This window comes from Scyliorhinus canicula, chromosome 6 (assembly GCF_902713615.1).
Source record: "Scyliorhinus canicula chromosome 6, sScyCan1.1, whole genome shotgun sequence".
NCBI lineage: Eukaryota > Metazoa > Chordata > Chondrichthyes > Carcharhiniformes > Scyliorhinidae > Scyliorhinus > Scyliorhinus canicula.
The window spans coordinates 126,207,402-126,227,354 of record NC_052151.1 but is presented as its reverse complement, the minus strand read 5'-3'; the positions used below and the strand labels follow the sequence as shown (position 1 = coordinate 126,227,354).

The following is a 19,953-nucleotide window of genomic DNA, read 5'->3' as shown; positions in this document are numbered from 1 at the left end:
TTGTTTAATAAGCCCTGTTGTTGCATGTAACACTGGGGCAATGGGGCAGACTTTTCAATCGGAAATATTTTAATAAAAAGAATTTAATCAACCTTAAAATCTTGGACTGTTTGCGGCTTTTATAGTGCCTGAGCCACAGCTAATTTTGAACACGTAGCTATAGATATTTATTAAAAAGTTTTCAAACCTTTTTCAGCAGCTTCCAATTGTCGCTTTTTGTACTTCTTTCTGAGAGTGGATGGTACCTTCTCATTTTCTCCCTTTTCAGAATCCTGCCCATCTTTCGGGGTATAACATCCATTCTCCATCTCCAAGTCTATTTCAGCTTCTCCATCCAAACTTGTGCTTTCTTCATTGGACTCCTGATCTTTCACGTTCTGAGCTTCAGGAACAGATTTTCCACGGTCACCATTTTCAGGAACACTCCTTTCTCCAAACTGCTGTGAGTTCCCTATGTCTTGCTGGTTACTTTCCACCTCTCCATTGTGAACCTGTGATGATGACTCCTGGGAAGATTGGCACTTTGGGGTTGCCACCATTTCATTGGAGGCTTCATTGATGTCCACCTATATTGAAGAAACAGAATTGAATTAACAGTAATCAATAGTTATGTAAATAAAAGGCTTGGAATATGTTCCCCTTCTGACATTTTCTCCATGGATTATGGATGCATTTGCATTGTATATGTTACACACCTAAACATAACACAAATATTGCCACCTTTCCAGATCAACAGAGAATGAAAGTATAAAAAGCTTGATTGCTCTGAAACACTTTCAGAATGCTTCAGCAAACATTTCCACAGAACTTTGTTTCCAATGCAGAATGTACTCACAAAGAAAAGTCATGAAGAGATAATTAGGAGGTGGCACTGTCTGAATTTCTTTTGAAAACTCCAGGGAACAGTGTGGGGCACTATCAAAACTGGTAAAATTAGAGACAACTTTTAGTTGCATCGGGTGGTTCAGAGTAATGTCACTGTATATGCTTTTGCATTGTCTAGCAATCATAAGAAAAAAGCAGAACATTTGAATGAATAATGAAAATCGCTTACTGTCACGAGTAGGCTTCAATGAAGTTACAGTGAAAAGCCCCTAGTCGCCACATTCCGGCGCCTGTTCGGGGAGGCTGGTACGGGAATTGAACCGTGCTGCTAAACCAGGCCTCTCTAATCAATAAATTGCTGTCTTATGTTTAACGTATTTCAAATTTTGGGGAAGGCAGTGAAATTGAATTTTAGTTGTACCTTCTTTTTGAGTTTTATTTGGTAAAACAAAATTGATAACATTAATAAGTGAACAACCGAAATATCTATTTTGAATTATTCCCAAAGTAGGAAAAAACTGATGATATTGATTTAAGCGAGAATTTTTAAAATTCTCTAAAATAACTGATGGAAGTAGGCACACAGTAAAAGAAAGTCAAAATAATATGTCCATGCTACTTTACATTCCTGAGTAAAACTTCTGAGATAAAAAAACAAATAATCACAATATGTATCCATCACCATACAGTGCCTTCAGGAATACTAGTTACCAAACATTGTGATTTCAGAACTCTAGCTAGGAAAGGATATTAATTTAATTGGATCACGTAAAGGGTTATGGGGATAGTGGGTATCAAAGACATTTAAGTGTTCGATCAGCCATGATTGCATTAAATAGTGGAGCAGGGTCGACTTATGTTAACAGTACAAACATGCAAACCCATCCCGTAGGTCCTATAACTTCACAGTCCAGTGCAATTATCTGAAAACAACAGAATAATTTTATCACATGCAGGTGAGGGGGTAACGGTGGGAAGGGGGGTGTGAGGGGGAAATCAAGGGGGAGACAAAGGGCGTGATTCTCCGGGAAAATTTCTAAGTTCATTCGTGGCGGGTTTGTTGGGGAGTTTCAGAGCCGGCGAGTTCCCCACCGCTATTCAATGATATTTAGTCATTTTTTTTCTGGGGTCTGGGGAGTTTCTCACTGGCTTAGCCCACACTTGTAGCACTGGGGAGCTGAACTCAGCAATTGGACCACCATTTTGAAAGGGTGCCCCGATCTCTAAGTGAGTTTGGGGATCCTCCACACACCCCCCCACCCCCACACCCATGGGAAATGTCACACCCCCGACATACATGGGCACTACCCCCCCCCCCCCCCCCCCCCCCAAGTGAGCACACCCTGCTATGAGGTCCCTGGAGTCCTTTCCTCTTCAGGCCCACCAAGCCCATTTACAGCACCCCCTCCCTTCCAGTCCCCCCATCCATCACCCCTCCCAACCTCGGAGGCCCCTACTTACCTACCCTGCACACCCTACCCTTCAAACTCCCCCTCCACCTGCCTTTCTTGGGCATGATCCCCTTGACCCCTGACCCTTGGCAGTGCCACCTAAGGCACTTGGGCACCCTTGCACTGGCAACCTGGCACCCAGACAGTACTCCTGCCAGCTTGGCAGTGCCATTTGGGCACCTTGGCAGTGCCAGGGTGGCAGTACCAATGTGCCCGTGTTCCAGGAGGAGGGCTGGGGGACCACCCTGCATTGGTCCTGATCACCCAGGGGACTCCGATGGCCCGGGAGACCCCCTGGGTTGCATTCCGCCTGGTCGATATTTGTGTGGACCAGTGTTGAACGGCGCCTGGCTGCGGTCTTGCTGGGAATGTCGGTGGATACCGGTTAAGTTCGCCGAAGTCGGTTTAAAACCGGCTTCAATGCACCCATTTGGTCACGCTCCTTGTGGGCGGGTTTCTGGCTCTGATGACTTGTGGGACTTAGGTGAATCCCGCAAGGCATGAAAACGTCCGGGAAGCCTGCGAGAGGGCTCTCCTGGCATTCACCGGCTGCACTGTGCTCAAACGAGAGCGCAATGTAGCTAATGGATTGTGCCTATAGTGATTAATATTTGGGATTGGTTGAAACAGTGAGTAAAGCTGGTGTCCATCAGCAGGCAGTGTTTAACAAGCATTGAACATTCGAGGCCAACCATTTACAAACGCTGTCTGATCCTCCCCAAGCACCTGTGGAAGGCACTCCTCCAACCTAAGTGCCAACACTTTAGCAAGAATCTTGGCACCCGCCTGTTCCTTATCCTTTTTTAACATCAGCAAAATAGATGCATGTCCCATTGTCTCTGTAAGCACACCTCTAGCTACTCCGTCCTCAAACATCTGCCCCAACAGCAGCACCAGCCTATCCAAACGTTTGTTATAAAATTCCACCAGGAACCCATCCAGCCCCAGTGTTTTACCCATTTGCATCTTCCGTACCGCCATCCAAATCGTCTCAATCCCCACTGACTCCTCCAACCTGCCCGATCCTCCTCTTCCACTGTAGGACACTCCAGCCCCTCCAAAAACTCCCTCATTTCCGACTCATCCCCTGGTGGTTCCGGCCTGTACAACCTCTTATAAGACTCCTCAAATGCTTTCTTCACCTGCTCCGGCGCAATGACAATCCCCCTCACACTATCCCAGACCTGAACAATCTCCCGGGAGGCTGGAGGAGTGTCCCACCAGTACATCTGTACATCACACCTTTTGCCCACTTCACCTGGCGTACTGCTTTCCCTGTAAACACATCGTCAAACTGCGTCCACAGTTCCTTTTTACTGACCCACAGTTCCGGAGTAGGATCCTCCACATACTTCCCACCCACTACCAACTTTGTCTACCAACTGCAGCCGCTCCTCTCTTGCCTCCCTATCCACCTGCGCCTTAAACAAAATGATTCCGCCCCTTACCATTGCCTCTCTGCATTGTCGCACGTCCTGAAGGCCGCCTTGGTGAACCCTTACCCGGAGATCGGAGGCTGAATGCCCTTGGCTGCTGAAGTGTTCCCCGAGTGGAAGGGAACATTTCTGTCTGGAGATTGTTGCGTGATGTCCATTCACCATTGTCGCAGCGTCTGCATGATCCTGCCAATGTACCACGCTTCGGGACATTCTTTCCTGCAGCGTATGAGGTGGACAATGTTGGCTTGTGCGACTCGGTCAACGTGGTCTACCTCATACGCTGAGACAATGGATTAACGGCCATCACACGACAATCGCCAGGCAGGAATGTTCCCTTCCAGTCGGGGAACACTTCAGCAGTCAAGGGCATTCAGCCTCCAATCTCCGGGTAAGCGTTCTCCAAGGCGGCCTTCAGGACGCACGACAACGCAGAATCGCTGAACAGAAACTTATAGCCAAGTTCCGCAGACATGAATACGGCCTCAACCGGGACCTTGAATTCATGTCGCATTACATTCATCCCCACCATCTGGCCTGGGCTTGCAAAATCCTACCAACTGTCCTGGCTTGAGACAATTCACATCTCTTTAACCTGGGGTTACCCCTCTCTCTGGATCTGCAAACACTTAATTACCTGCAAATGCTCGCATTCAAAGTATCGTCTTGCATCTTTGACTTTGTCTAGATATGTTTCTGGAACATACCTCTTCATTTACCTGAGGAAGGAGCAGTGCTCCGAAAGCTAGTGATTTGAAACAAACCTATTGGACTTTAAACTGGTGTTGTAAGACTTTTTACTGTGCTCACCCCAGTCCAACGCTGGCATCGCCACATCATGTTTATCAATCGTGGCATAGATTACAAAAGCAAGGAAGTCATGTTGGAATTATATAGAACATTGGTGAGGCCACAGCTGGAGTACTGTGTGCAGTTCTCGTCGCCACATTATAGGAAGGATGTGATTTCACTGGAGGGGGTGCAGAGGCGTTTCAACAGGATGTTGCCTGGGATGAAACATTTTAATTATGAAAAGAGATTGGATAGGCTTGGTTTTTTTCCTCTGGAGCAGAGAAGACTGAGGGGCGACCTCATTGAGGTGTACAAGACTATGAGGGGCATGGATAGGGAACAACTGTTCCCCTTAGTTGACGGGCCGATTACAAGGTGACACAAGTTCAATGTGAGGGTCTTGAGGTTCAGAGAGGATTTGAGGGAAAACTTTTTTACATAAAAGGCGGTGATGGTCTGGAGTGCACTGCCTGGGAGAGTGGTAGAGGTTGGTTGCCTCACATCCTTCAAAAAGTACCTGGATGAGCACTTGGCACGTCTTAACATTCAAAGCTATGGGTCAAGTACTGGTAAATGGGATTAGGATTGGCAGATAATGTGCCTTTCATGTGGTGATGTAGACTCGATGGGCTGAAGGGCCTTTCTTGCACTGTATTTTTCTTGTGATTCTGTGGATAATCCTCATCTAACTTTCATGCAGACTTTCTCATGTGATGACGTTGAAGTTATAAAGACTGTGGAAGAAAGTAGTCCCTCCCTCAAATCATTTTCACAGGCTCCCTCCCCCACAACCTCCCTGCTCGAATGAGTCTCTCTTCATTCTGGTTATGGGCAAATTCATACTCACACCAACACAAGTTAATCAAGCGGCTTAGCAAACTTTCAACAGAAAACTAGCCCTCTGCAGATGTAAGTGGCATATAACTCAAACCGTAGTATCAGGGTCAATGAGTTTGACCATCTGTCGATACCAAAAACGTTTGCCCCTCCCAAACCAAACTGTTGCTGGAGGTAATCACATAACTGCATCGATGCACATGCAAAGAAACTGGGAGCATCACTGAAGGCCTTGTGACGCCAAGAGCAAAAGCTCCAAACTAACCTTGAACAAGTTAAAAATTACCAAGTTATTTGTGCACTTTTGCAGTGTACAAAGTGGTTTATTGATTTAGGTCAGTATAAATGCATGCTGTACAAAGTTAGTATTGATAGATTTTTCTTGTGTTAAATGGTGATTATAAGAGGAAACCTAACATTTAAGTGTAGATTTTACAAATTTGCTCTCCTGACTTAGACCATAAGACCATAAGATATGGGAGCAGAATTAGGCCATTTGGCCCATCAAGTCTGCTCTGCCATTCAATCATGGCTGATATGTTTCTCATCCCCTTAATCCTGCCTTCTCCCGTAACCCCTGATTCCCTTATTAATGAAGAATCTATCTATCTCTGTCTGAACGGCATTCAGTGATTTTGCCTCGACAGCCTTCCGCGGCAATGAGTTCCACAGATTCACCACCCTCTGGCTGAACAGATCCCTCCTCGTCTCAGCTTTAAAGGATCTGTTCAGTCTGAGAGTCTGCCCTCGGGTTTTAATTTCTTCTATTAGTGGAAACATCTTCTCCACGCCCCCCCCCCCCCCCCCCCCCCCCCCAGGCCTCTCAGTATCCTAGTAAAATGTTTTACAACACCAGGTTGAAGTCCAACAGGTACCTGGTGTTGTAAAACAGCTTACTGTGCCCACTCCAGTCGAACACAGGCATCTACATATCTCAGTATCCTGTAAGTTTCAATGCGATCCCCTCCTCATCCTTCTAAACTCCAACAAGCACAGGCGCAAAGTTCTCAACTGCCCCTCATATGACAAGCCAGGCACCATTCTTGTAAACCTTCTCTGCACCTCTTCCAAGGCCAGCACACCCTTCCTCAGATACGGTGCCCAAAACTGCTCACAATATTCCAAATGGGGTCTGACAGAGTCTTATACAGCCTCAGCAGTACGTCGCTGCTCTTGTATTCAATCCCTCTTGAAATGAATGTTAACATTGCATTTGCCTTCCTCACTGCCAACTGAACCTGCATGCTAATCGTAAGAGAATCCTGAACTAGGGCTCCAAAGTCCCTTTGTGCTTCAGATTTCGGAAGACCTTTCCCACTTGGGAAATAATCTATGCCTCTATTCTTCCTACCAAAGTGCATAACCTCACACTTTTCCACATTGTATTCCATCTGCCACTTCTTTACCCACTCTCCTAGTCTGTCCAAGTTCTTCTGCAGCCTGCCCACTTCCTCAACACTACCTGTGCCTCTAAATATCTTTGTAACATCTGCAAAATTATCAACAATGCCCTCAGTTCCTTCTTCCAGATTGTTAATGTATATCGTGAATAGTTGTGGTCCCAACATTGATCCTTGCGGGACACTACTAGGCGCCGGCTGTGATCCCGAAAAGACAGCTTTATGCCCACTCTCTGCCTTCTGCCAGTCAGCCAATCCTCTATCCATGCCAGCACCTTGCCCTGAACACCATGGGCTCAATAGCTTTTATTGGTAGAGGAATTGAGTTTCAGAGCCATGAGGTCATGTTGCAGTTGTACAAAACTCTGGTGCGGCCGCATTAGGAGTATTGTGTGCAGTTCTGGTCGCCGCATTATAGGAAGGATGTGGAAGCATTGGAAAGGGTACAGAGGAGATTTACAAGAATGTTGCCTGGTATGGAGGGAAGATCATATGAGGGAAGGCTGAAGGACTTGAGGCTGTTTTCGTTAGAGAGAAGAAGGTTAAGAGGGGACTTAATTGAGGCATACAAGATGATAAGAGGATTAGATAGGGCGGACATCGAGAGCCTTTTTCTTCGGATGGTGATGTCCAGCACGAGGAGACATAGCTTTAAATTGAGGGGAGATAGATATAGGACAGATGTCAGAGGTAGGTTCTTTACTCAGAGAGTAGTAAGGGCGTGGAATGCCCTGCCTGCAACAGTAGTGGACTCGCCAACACTAAACACATTCAAATGGTCATTGGATAGGCATATGGATGATAAGGGCATAGTGTAGAGGGACTTTAGAGGGGTTTCACAGGACGGTGCAACATCGTGGGCCGAAGGGACTGTACTGCGCTGTAATGTTCTATGTTCTATGTTTATCTTATTTAGCAGCTTCCTGTAAAGCACCTTGTCAAAGGACTTCTGGAAATCTAAATAGATCACAACTACTGGTTCTCTTTTGTATAACTTCCTCGTTACCTCCTCAAAGATTTCTAATAGATTGTCAGGCCGACCTTCCCCTGATGAAGCCATGCTGACTCAGCCCTATTGAACTTCCAAGCACTCTGCAATCTCATGCTTAATAAGGGACTCTAAAATTTTACCAACAACCAAAGTCAGGCTAACCGGCCTATAATTTCCCATTTTTTGCCTCCCTCCCTTTTTAAACAGTGGTGTTACATTATCCATTTTCCAGTCCTCTGGGACCCTCCCTGACTCCAGTGTTTCCTGAAAGATCACCACCAATGCTGCCACAATCTCCTCAGCTATCTCCTTCAGAACCCTGGGTTTTAGTCCATCGGTCCAGTGACTTATCCATCTTCAGACCTTTCAGTTTCCCCAGAACCTTCTCCTTAGTGATGGCCACTACACTCACCTCAGCCCCCTACTCTCTTGAAGTTCTGGTATGCCACTGGTGTCTTCCACCGTGAAGACTGATGCAAAGTACCTATTCAGTTCCTCTGCCATTTCATTGTTTCCTATTATTAAGTCTCCAGCCTCATTTCCCAGTGGTCCAATGTCCATTCTTTCCTCTCTCAAAATATAGCTCAAAAAAACTCTTGCAGTCTTCTTTTATATTACCAGCTAGCTTACACTCATATTTCATCTTCTCCCCCCAGTTGCCTTTTTAGTTGTCCTCTGCTTGCTTTTAAAGGCTTTCCAATCCCCTGGCTTCCCACTAATCCTCACCCCATTGCATGCTTTTTCTTATGCTCTTATACCTCGTCCTCCGCTTAGCATGTTTCTTCCTCATTGGGATGAATTTCTTCTTTGCCTCCTGAATAACCCCCTAAGCTCCTGCCATTCTGTTCCACCATCTTCCCTGCTCGGCTCCTCTTCCAATCAACTCTGGCCAGCTCCTCCCTCATGTATTTGTAGGTACATTTACTCAATTGCAATACCGTTACATCTGATTCCAGCTTCTCCCTCTCAAACTGCAGGGTAAATTCTATCATATTGTGGTCACTGCCCCCTAAAGGTTCCTTCACCTTAAGTTCCCTAATCAAGTTTGCCTCATTACATATCACCAAATCCAGAATTGCCTGTTTCTTTGTGGGATCGCCCACAAGCTGCTCCAAAAAATCCATTTCATAGACATTCCACAAATTCCTTTTTTGCGGATCCGCTACCAAGCTGATTTTCCCAGTCCACCTGCATACTGAAGTCCCCCATGATTATTGTAATATTACCTTTCTTATATGCCTTTTCTATCTCCTGATTGATTTTCAGCCCCACATCCTGACTACTGCTAGGGGGCCCATTATGGGTCCTTTTTCCTTTGCGATTCTTCAACTTTACCCACACATAAACTATGTCTTCCGACCCTATATCGCTATCAATTTAAATTCATTCCTTACTAACGATGCAACCCTGCCGCCTCTGCTCACCTGCCTGACCTTTCGATAGGACACATATCCTCGGATATTTAGATCCCATCCCTGATCCTCTTGCAGCCAAGTCTCTGTGATGTCCATAATATCATACCTGCTAATTTCAATGTGCTTAAAAGCTTATTTACCTTGTTTTGTATATTGCGCCTATTTAAGTGCAACACCCTCAGTTCTGCATTGACCACCCTCCTTTCTAATAGTTGCGACATTATCTGCTATGCCTGAAGTTAGATTTCTGCAGCTTTCCATACTATCTCCTCTATTACTTGTTCTGAAAGTTTACTAACCTCTCCTCTCCTTCAACGTGTTTAAAGTCCTCATCATTAACCTGCACTCCTACCTTTACCTTTAATTTTCCATACAACTGCGCCCCCCCCCCTCCCCCCCCCCCCCATTTAGTTTAAAGCCCTACCTATAGCCCTAGTTATGCAATTCACCAGGACTCTGGTCCCAGCTTGATTCAGGTGACACCAGGTAGGCAACACATCTTTTGGGTCTCTCGATCGGAACCTGCTGGATAAGGACAAGGGCTGAGGCTCCTGCAACCCTACCTTCTGGATACCTCTACCTACTTCACCCATAGTCACACCCTGACCACTGGCCGAATTCAAAGTAGTTAATCTAAGGGGTGTGACTGCCTCCTGAAACACAGCGTCCAGGTAACTCGTCCCCTCCCTGATGTGTCACAGCATCTGAAGTTCAGACTCCAGATAATCAACTCTTAAGCTGAGGTTCCTCAAGGAATCAACACTTGCTACTGATGTGTTCACCACGAACCACAATAGGGTTCACCAGCTCCCACATCATGCAGGCACAACACATCGCCTAGCCTTCCATCTCTATTTTGTTTGTAGGTATTACGTTGTTTTTTTCTATTTTAAATTTCCAGATGGTATTTAGTCTTTCTAATCTATAAAATATTTATCTTTCTACCTTTAATCTGAAAGTAATTTAGAATAGGTATTGTAAATTTGCAGTTACTTACTTTTTCCTATGACATCACTCCTGGCTTGTTTTTCAAACTCAGGGCACTACCCAGATGTGTCCCTTCCAGCTCCCACTCCGACTCTCAGCTCTCGCTCCCACTCTCAGCTCCTGCTCTTTTTTAAATCTCCACTTCCTTAAACTTTCACTCTTACCTTAACTCACGGCACTCAGAGCAAAAATGACACTCCGTGCAAGGCACTGAACAAGACTTGCAGCTTAATGCAGTCGGAGTCCAAACAGAGAATTTGGACTTTGAAATAAATGGGCTGCACAGGAGGGTCTTTCCATTTTGAATCTAGTAAACTCCTGTTGGACACACTGACCTTGGATCCAAATTCTAAATACCTTTTATTCACATTCTAAGTTCTGAAAATGTGTTATTCTCTCATTAAAATACTTCAACTTTGTAAGCGTAAGCCCCATTTTCAATTGATATGGGGTACAAATAGGGAATATCAATAATTAGTTTTGTAGATGAAACTGATTGGATATGGGTTAAAGTTAAAATCCACATGGTCTGTTTATTTTAATAACACTCTGAACCACCTGACTAATTCTGAGGATTTATTCAGCTGGTCTCCATTGTTAATTAGGCCATGACTAAAATTATCTTTTTATTCCTCTACTGACTTTTTTTCTGTCAAATTCTCTACAATATTCCGCCTGATAGCTAAGATTACAATGTCACTGTGGCCCAGAGACAGACTAATATTGGGAATATGACAAGATTACCATTCAAAAGTATTTATGTACAAATCACCAAGAGTAGCTCAGCGGCACCAAATTAGCCGAAGTCTGAAGGACCTTCTATTGTACTTAGCCTGAGGATATCCACCATAATGTTGTGTGGCACCACTACCCCGCTAAGTGTTCTAAGATTTAGAACATATCCAGCAACTCAAAACTGGGGATCCATGAGGCACTGAGGGCAATCAGCAGCTGCAGAAGTGTAATCTGTGACTTCATGGCCCAGCATATCCCTCACTGAACCATGAACCTCTAGCCAAGGGATTAGCTCTGGTTTAAGAAAATGCAGGGGGCCATGCCAGCGGCAAACCAGGCAAACTTAAAAATGAGCACAGTGCAATACATGACTACTTGGGTGCAAACTGCAGAAGCAGCAGGCAATAAACAGAGCTAAGAGGTCCCACCACTGAGCAGGTCAAAGCTCTGCAGTCTTGCCTTATCCAGTCTCAATGGCAGTGGAGAATAAAACAAATAACCTGAGTAGGCTCCACAAAAACCCCATCATCAACAATGGAGCAGCCCAGAATGTCAGTGCAAAAGACAGCATGAAACATTTCCAACTATCTTCAGCCAGAGGTGCTGAGTGGATGATCCATCTTGGCCTCTTTCTGAAGTCCCCAGCATCACAGATGCTAATCTTCAGCCAACTCAATTCACTCCATGAAATATCAAAAAACAGCTGACGGTGCCCGATACTGCAACAACCCTACCAACATTCTGACAGTACTGCAAACTTATGTTCCTGAATAGCTGCACATCTTACTAAGGTGCTCCAGTATGGCTACAACACTGGTGCTTACCCGGCTCTGGAAAAATTACCCAGGTATGCCCTGTGGACAAAAAGCAGGACAAATCCAACCCAGCCAATTACCATCCACCAGCCGACTCTTGATCATCAGAAAAGTGATGGAAAGAGTCAGAGACAGCACTATCAAAAGATACTTACACAGCAATAACCTGCTCACTGATGCTCAGTTTTGGTTCCACAAGGGCCATTTGGTACCTCACTTCATGACAGCCTTGGTGCAAAAATGGACAAATGAGCTGAACTCAAGAGATGTGAGAGTGACTGCCCTTCACATCAAGGCAGCATCTGACTGCGAGTGGCATCAAGCAGCCCTGGCAAAACTGGAGTCAATCGGAATTTGGGGGGGGTGGGGGGGGGGGGGGGAGCATTCCACTGGTTGGAATCGTACCAAGAAGAAAAGATGCTTGTAGTTGTTGGAGGTCAATCATCTCAGTCCTGGTATATTGCCACAGAAATTCTTCAGGGTAGTGTCCTCGGCCCAACCATCTTCAGCTGCTCTATCATTGACCTTCCCTCCATCATCAGGTCAGAACTGGACATGTTAATTGATGATTGAACAATGTTCAGTACCATTTGAAATTTCTCAGATACTGAAGCGGTCTGTGGGAGCAATGTAATAGAAGTGTTTCTAAGTGTAATTTCAGGCGGATTTGGCTGAAGGTTTCTCCCCGGTGAGTTCCTCACCGCTACCTAGCCACACTTAGGGCGTGATTCTCCCCAAGACCTTCCAAGGACAGGTTCTGCAGAGGCATCCAGGGCTCACACTCTTCCAAGTTAATTTGTGGCGGGTTTTTCAGGGAGTTTCCCGCTGCTATTCAATGACACCGAGTCATTGTTTTGGGCCCTGAGGAGTTTCTCACCGGTTTAGCCCACACTTAAGGAATTCCTTTTTAGCACTGGGGCGCTCAACTCAGAGATCGGGCCGTCCGTTTGAAAGGGTGCCTTGATTTCTAAGTGAACTTGTGGGTCCCCACACCCTCCACCCCATGGGCAATGTCACCCCCCCCCCCTCCACACACACACATGGACACTACACCCCCCCCCCACCTCCGCAAATGAGGACACCCAGCTATGGGGTCCCTGGCGGTCCCCTCTCTTCAGGCCCCCCAAGCCCTCCCTACAGCACCCCCTCCCTTCTAGCACCCCGCCTATCACCCCCCCCCCCAACCTCCCGGAGGCCACTTCTTATCTGTCCTAGAATCCGCCACCCTTCAAACCCCCCCCCCCCCTCCACACTCGTTCCATGGGCATGGCCCCACTCTCCCCCTGGCCCTTGGCAGTGGCACCTGTGCACCCTTGCACTGTCACACTAGCACGCAGGCAGTGCGCCTTCTGGATTGACAGTGCCATCTGGGCATCTTGGCAGTGCCAGGGTGCCCAGTTTCCAGGGGAAGGGCCGGGGGCCACACTGCACGTTCATTCAGCCGTGCCCATTTGGGGTGGAGTTCCGACTCGCGGCACTCCAGCGAATCCCATAAGATGTGGAGGCTGTCGGGAGGCTCACTGCAGGCCTCTCCCAATATTCTCCGGCCGCATTGTGCTCTTGCTTGAGCACAACGCGGCTGGAGAATCACATCCTTAGTCAGTTTTGTGGGCCGTAGGGAGTTTCTCTGGGCTAGTCCAGCTGAACTCTCTGGCTAGACTGGCTCCTCAGAGATTGGGCCACCATTGTGAAAGGGTGCCCTGATCTCTAAGTGAGCTTAGGGATCCCCCACAACCCCACCCATGGGCAATGTCACCCTCACATAAATGGGCACTTACCCACATCCTCCAAGTGAGGACACCCCACTATGGGGTGACTGAGGGCCCCTCTTTTCAGGCTTTCCCCCACCCATTCAGGTTCCCCCTTCCCCCCCTACACCTTCCAGAGTTCCCTTCATACCCGCTCTTCACTTCTCCCCATCCGTCATGCCCTCCTTCATGCTCCTTTCATGGGATGGCTCCGGCCCCAGCCCTTGGCTGTGCCATCCTAACACCTGGGCCCATGTGCTGGAAGACATTAACAACATGTAGGCCTCAGCTGATAAGTAGCATGCCACACAAGTGCTAGCAATGACATCCTGAAGGTTACCTTTGACTGGAAGCTTAACTGGACCAGTCATATAAATACTGTGGCTACAATAGCAGAGGTTGGAAATTGTGTGGTGAGTCACTCACCTATCCTAACTCCCCAAATCCTGTTCACCATCTACAAGTTTGAAGTCAGGAGTGTGATGGAATACTCTCCATTTGCCTGGATGAGAGCAGCTCCAACAACATCGTAATCATAAATCATAGCCGACTCAGGCCTCATACCACCGTAGTTTCCTTGATTAAGATTCAAGACCCTCGTCTTTAATCAACTACGTCACTCTCTATCTTGCTGAAAAATTCTATCACCAAAGCTCCTTCAATAACACCTAGTAGACACACAGGACGGGATTCTCCGAGTCCCGCGTCGGGCCGGAGATTCGCCACAACCGCGCCACGCTGGCCCAACGCCGGCAAGCGATTCTCCGAGGAGCGGAGAATCGGCGGCATTTGCGCCGGCACGTTTGGCGCGGCGCCAGTTGCGGGCCGCTGTCCGCAGCCGGGCCGCCGATTCTTTGGCCTTGATGGGCCGAGCGGCCGCGGGGAAACGGCAGAGTCCCGCTGGCGGGAACTCTGCGCGCAGGGTCGGAGGGCGGCCTGTGGGGCGGGGGGCCCTCTGATGGGGTCTGGCCAGCGATCGGGGCCCACTGATTGGCGGGTCAGCCTCTCCAGCCCCGTCCCTATTTTGTTACGCGGCCGATCCCTGAACCCCCGCGCCATGTTGCGTCGGGGCTGGCGCGTTGAGGAAGTCCCACGTGCAGCGGCACCACTGTGCATGCGCGGGTTGGAAGGGGGGCTGGAGTGATGTGAATCGCTCCAGCGCCATGCTGGCCCCCTATGGGCGCCAGAATCGGCAGTGCCCACGCCGTTTTGCGCCGTCGTAAAACGCGACGGCATTCACGATGGCGCGGACACTCTGCCTCCATTTCGGAGAATACCGCCCACAATCTCCAGAGCACAAGGGCAGCAGATACATGGGCACACACCATCTACCATTGTTCCTTCACTGCTGCTGGATAAAATCCTGGAACTCCCTTCCTAACTGCACTGTGGGTGTACCTGCACCGTAAGGACTGCACAGGTTTAAGATGGAACCACCACTTCACCATCTTCTCAAGGACAATTGGGGATGGGTAACAAATTCTGGCCTTGCCAGCAATGCTCATGTCCCATGAGAGAATAAAATAAAACAAATATTTTCCTTGAGCATGTGATTATTTCTGGTCTTTGGGAAGGATGTGCAAAAAAAATATTTACCTTGCCAGAGATAACCTCCGGGGCTCGTTAGAACAGTTGTGTGTTTTTGTCAACAGGCTAAGAGTGCTTATTGTGCATGCAATGTACCTGTTGTGGGCAGTCGCAAAATAATTTTGCAGAGTGTCTCAAACAAGCATTAGTCTTCCTAATTGCATTTGGAAATGACCTAACACCTGATTGAAGGTGGGAGCCCTGGATGCCTCTGCAGAACCTACACAAAGATGGTGAGTGGTGCAATTTCACTTAAGGCGGAATGAACGTGCATATGCCGTATTCTTGGGTGGCATCATTTCTAGGCCCACATGTCTAAAAAAATCCACTCAAGTGCATTTTGGCACAGCAGCAAAATCACATATTGCTGAATTTAATACTAACCAATTTATTTTCAAATGTTCTAAACATTCCTGCACATCGGCATGTTTGTGCTCACGAAGGAAATTACCTCACACAGCACAAGAGTTTCAAAGGTGCCATTTGTGAGGTAGTGCTTTTTTTCCTTTGAAGGAATAAAAATATCTCAAACGGTATCAGAAAATTTGAACTTAGAGGTTCTTGTATTTTTCATACCAATGTACAAACAAAATGTCAGTGCAATATTACATTTACTATTCAGTGCAGCTATCACATTCCCTGAAAGTAAACAATAATGTGTTGGCAGATCTCAGGAACTAATTCATGGCCCTCAAAGTGCACAATGGCAAATGTCAATATTAATTTGTATTTTTCTTTTTTTTTAAATTAGTTTTATTCAAAATGTTTCCAAAATTTTACAAACCACTACAGAAAAAAACAACAAAAAATATAATCGTAATAATAAAGAAAAACAAATTAACAACTTAACAAAGAAAGTTGGGGTATCTGCCCTTTACAAGTAAAATCAATCCACCACCCATCCCCCCCCCCCCCCCCCCCCCCCCTTCCTGGCTTGCTGAGCTCCACTTAATGTTCCGCGAGAGAGTCAAGGAACGGTTGCCACCGCCGGGAGAACCCCTGCAAGGACCCTCTTAAGGCAAACTTTATCCTTTCCAAACTTGGAAACCCAGCCATGTCACTAACCCAAGTCTCCACACTTAGGGGTTTTGCGTCTCTCCACATTAACAAGAGCCGTCTCCAGGCTACCAAGGAGGCAAAGACCAAGACTTCGGCCTCTTTCGACTCCTGCACTCCCAGATCTTCTGACACCCCAAATATCTCTATCCCCCAGCTCGGCTTTACCTGAGTGTCCAAGACCTTGGACATAGCCTTTGCAAAGCCTCTCCAAAATTCTGAGTGCCGGGCATGCCCAAAACATACAGACATGGTTTGCTGGGCTCCCTGAACACCTCACACACCTGTCCTCCACCCCAAAGAACTTGCTCATTCTCGCCACTGTCAGATGCGCCCGGTCGGGGGCATATGAGCGGGCGTTTCTGTTCGCGACATCTAGGGAGGTAGTGAGGGACCGTGCCTCTGTGAGGCTCAAGGTTTCCCTTTCTAATAGTCTCTGACGGATCTGTGGGGACTGCATGCCTGCAACAAAAGCGTCCCGGATGAGGAGTTCAGTTGTGCTCACTAGCCGACACTTGTGGGCAACCGCAGTCCCTCCCCAGTACGAGGAGCGCACGGTAAAAATTGTCCAACGACTCACCAGGGATCTGCTGCCTCGTGGCCAGTAAGTGCCGAGCGTAAACTTGATTTACAGGCCGGATGAAGTGACCTTTGAGCAGTTCCATGGCTGCGTCGTAGTCGGTCGTGTCCTCAATGAGCGTGTAGATGGCGGTGCCGACACACGAGTGGAGGATGTGTAGCTTCTGCTCCCTCGTCGGTATGCTTTCAGCCGTACTAAGGTAGCTGTTGAAACAAGCCAGCCAGTGCTTGAATGTGGCTGTTGCTTCGCTGCATGGGTGCTGAGTCGTAGACACTCCGGCTGGATGCCGAGCTCCATCCTTTAAAATCTTGTAGATTAAATTGATGCGCGATCAATAACCACTGAAACGAAGGAGTAATCCGAATCGAAGGCTTTAATCTACAAGCTGTTTCCCCAGCAGCTTGAGTACAGAAAGAACGACGGCTGCTGGGAAACACGGGTTCTTATACTCTGCCTCGTGGGCGGAGCTACCTTCGTCTTGACCAATGAGAAAGCAACACTTGGGCCAATGGGCAGCGAGCCTTCTCCACCAATAGCAGCTCACACTCCCAGGTACCGTAGTACCTCTAGTCATACTACCACAACAACTTCTGCATCCCCTCCCTCCGAGGGCATCATAATCACATTTAGGAGCCTCCGCACATTCGTGTTCAGCTGCCTGCCCTTCAAAAAACTCTGTCTGATCCTCATTGATCACTCCCGGGACATAGTCCTCAATTCTGGTGGCCAGGATCTTGGCCAACAGTTTGGCATCTACATTAAGGAGCGATATCGGCCTGTAGGAGCCACATTGCAACGGGTCCTTATCTTGCTTAAGGATGAGCAAGATCAGAGCCTGTGACATTGTCGGGGGAAGGATTCCCTTCTCCTTAGCCTCGTTGAAGATTATCAACAATAACGGGCCCAACAGCTCTGAGAATTTCCTGTAAAATTCGACCGGATATCCGTCCGGTCCCGGGGCCTTGCCCGACTGCATACCCTCCAACCCCTTAACCAATTCCTCCATCTCAATCGGGGCCCCCAATCCCTCTACCCGCCCCTCCTCCACCTTAGGGAACCTCAGTTGGTCCAAGAATCGCTTCATCCCCTCCCCCCTCTCCGGGGGTTTTGACTCATACAGTTTACCATAAAAGTCCTTGAAGACCTCATTGATCCTTGCCGTTCTCCCCCCCCGGGTCCCTAATTCCCCCAATTTCCCTGGCCAATTTCAACTCTCTTCCATAGTTGGAGCGCCAGCATCCTGCTTGCCTTTTTCCCCATACTCGTCGCGAACAGAAATGCCCGCTCATACGTCCCCGACTCGTACACCGCTCCTGTACCTTCCTCCACTGAGCCTCTGCCTTCCCTGTGGTAAGCAAGTCAAACTCCGCCTGCAGACTCTGGCGCTCTTTTTCAACAACCCCTCCTCGGAGGATTCCACCCTAAGTATCTCCCCCACCAACCTCTCCCTCTCCATCCTATCCCTCTTCTCCCTGTGGGCCCTGACTGAAATTAGCTCCCCCCTGATAACTGCCTTCAGCGCCTCTCAGACCACACTCACTGAAACCTCCCCAGTATCGTTGGTCGCCACATAGCTTTGGATACTCCTCTGAATCCACCCACAGACCTCCTCATCCGCCAATAGTCCTATGTCCAGTCTCCACGGAGGGCGTTGGCCTCTCTCCTCCCCCAGCCCCAACTCCACCCAGTGCGGGGCGTGGTCTGAAATCGCAATGGCTGAGTACTCTACCCCCTCCATTCTCGGGATTAGCGCCCTACTCACCACGAAAAAGTCAATCCGCGAGTACGCCTTGTGAACATGGGAGATGAAGGAAAACTCTTTCGCCCTTGGCTTGGCGAATCTCCACGGGTCCACTCCCCCCATTTGGTCCATGAACCCCCTCAGGACCTTGGCCGCTGCCGGTCTCTTACCCGATCTAGACCTAGACCGATCCAGTGCTGGGTCCAGGACCGTGTTGAAGTCGTCCCGTTCTCCCGTCCCCCAATTACCAGACTGCTTGACTCCAAATCCGGAATCCTACTCAACATCCGCTTCATGAATCCTGCATCATCCCAGTTCGGAGCATACACATTCACTATCACCACCCTGCCCCCCCCTGCAGTTTGCTACTCACCATAATATATCTACCCCCTTTATCCGCCACAATACCCCTGCCTCAAATGCCACCCGCTTGCTCACCAAGATTGTGACCCCCACTGGTCTTCACTGGACCCTTCACTGGAAGAACTGCCCCACCCATCCCTTCCTCAGCCTAGTTTGATCTGCGACCTTCAGGTGCGTTTCTTGCAGCATGGCTACGTCTGCCTTTAACCCCCTTAAGTGCGAAAACACACGGGCCCTCTTGACGGGCCCATTCAGGCCCCTCACGTTCCATGTGATCAGCCTGGTCAGGGGGTTAATTCCTCCCCCCCCCCAGCCATCTCCTTTTTTCGGCCAGCCACATGCCCGCACCTCCCGCACACTCCAGCCCCCGAGCCGGAGGCTCCCCGTCCCGAATCTCCCCTTTACTCCAAAATTTGATTCCCCTCCAGTCAGCAAAGCAGCATCCCAGCCCTTCCCACACACCCCCCCACAACCTCCCCCACCCTAGTCAAGCGATCGCTTCCCCCCCCCCTTCCCCCCCCCCATTGCACTCCCGCAGGTCAGCTGACTCATGCTGACCCCGGCCGCTCCCGCCTCCAATGCCCCTGTTGGCTCCCTCTACGGGTCTGCAACCTCCCCCACTCAACTAAGTGAGGTAGAGAGAGTCCTCCCCCTACATCGCATGTGTACAGAGAAAAAAAAAACGCAACTCTCTCAAACAAACAAACTTCGGGTTCTACCCCCAACGTTGAGCGAATAAACTGCTCTCGCGGTCTGGCCCAACCCCACAACCTGTGATGCAGCTCTTCCCAACTGCGGCCCAACCCAGAACCCCGAGGGCCCAGGGCACAGGGAGCAACAAAAACAAAAGAGAACACGGGGAGAAAGCCCAACATAACATAACACCGCCCCCACCACCATGCCCCAACAACATACTGCAGTCCATTAGTTCGAGTCCAGCTTCTCGTTCTTTATAAAAGTCCACACCTCATCCGGCATATCAAAATAGTGGTGCCGGTCCTGATATGTAACCCACAGCCTCGTCGGTTGTAACAGCCCGAACTTCACCCATTTGCAGTGGAGGACCGCTTTAGCCCGGTTGAATCCCGCACGCCTCTTGGCCAGCTCTGCACCCCAGTCCTGGTAAATACGGATCTCACAGTTCTCCCACCTGCTACTTCGCTCCTTCTTCGCCCTTCAGGGAGACCCTGAATC

At 48.5% G+C, this 19,953-nt stretch overlaps 1 protein-coding gene across 14 annotated transcripts in view; it reads right to left on the bottom strand.

Moving 5' to 3' along the window:
• The window catches only part of dnmt3ab (DNA (cytosine-5-)-methyltransferase 3 alpha b), a 709,318-nt gene that overhangs the window by 473,362 nt on the left and 216,003 nt on the right, over window positions 1-19,953 (bottom strand). For all 14 annotated transcript variants that reach the window (XR_005460997.1, XR_005460998.1, XM_038800092.1 and 11 more), the window contains one exon: window positions 188-566. Coding sequence is in view for 12 of the 14 variants with exons in the window: in XM_038800092.1 (XP_038656020.1) it covers window positions 188-566 (379 nt within the window). In the remaining 2 variants the exon portion in view is untranslated. The remainder of the gene's footprint in view (window positions 1-187; window positions 567-19,953) is intronic.